The sequence below is a fragment of the Frankliniella occidentalis genome, unplaced genomic scaffold, assembly GCF_000697945.3.
Source record: "Frankliniella occidentalis isolate FOCC.00 unplaced genomic scaffold, Focc_3.1 Scaffold1889, whole genome shotgun sequence".
In the NCBI taxonomy this organism is placed as follows: Eukaryota; Metazoa; Arthropoda; class Insecta; order Thysanoptera; family Thripidae; genus Frankliniella; species Frankliniella occidentalis.
The window spans coordinates 5438-6085 of record NW_026268984.1 but is presented as its reverse complement, the minus strand read 5'-3'; the positions used below and the strand labels follow the sequence as shown (position 1 = coordinate 6085).

Sequence of the window (648 nt, the reverse complement as noted above, 5' to 3'; positions counted from 1 at the left end):
ACAAAAAATAGGTATTTGTACTGATACCCATTTTCAAAGTGGTTTTCTCACATGAACCCATTTCTTTGCAAATGCTACATTCAACTGCCAGTATGTAAAGAGCACAAATGTAAGAAGGATGAAGGAATTAAATGAACTACACAAAACCTTGAGATTATCTACTCACCTTCTTCAAGTACTGAATTCTGTGAGCCATCATTTGTTAATGTTGGGTTACTACATGTCTCCTGGACTGACATAGGCTTCAACTGTTCTGTTCCTTAAAGAAGAAAATTAATTGAATAGTTACCAATATGGAGAAATACAGTATGTATCCATGGGAAAAATATGTGGATGATAACTTAAGCATAAACAATAAACAAGCCAACTACATATAAATGCAGTAATCAAGCAACAGATAGCCAAAATACCAAAAATGTTGGCTGAGGCCAGTATTCAAATTGCTCAGAAATTTAAGAAACTTAAAAGCAAAATTTGGTGTAACATGAATGGCAATGCTACAATTGGTAAAAAGAAATATGAGTTGACATACTTTCTTCTTGCACATTGATCACAACACCACACTGATATTTCCAGCATGCGTAGTAAACTTCTCCTCTTAATGTTTTCCTCCTGAAAAGCGAGAAAGAACTTGGAACAAAATGTGCA

At 34.3% G+C, this 648-nt stretch overlaps 1 protein-coding gene across 1 annotated transcript in view; it reads right to left on the bottom strand.

Annotated features, from left to right (window-relative positions):
• Window positions 1–166: 166 nt before the first annotated feature.
• LOC127751895 (uncharacterized) overlaps window positions 167–648 on the bottom strand; it is a gene marked incomplete at its 3' end in the record, with an annotated part of 5743 nt that continues 5261 nt past the window's right edge. The window contains exon 7 of the mRNA XM_052276146.1: window positions 167–259. Within this exon, the coding sequence (XP_052132106.1) occupies window positions 167–259 (93 nt within the window). The remainder of the gene's footprint in view (window positions 260–648) is intronic.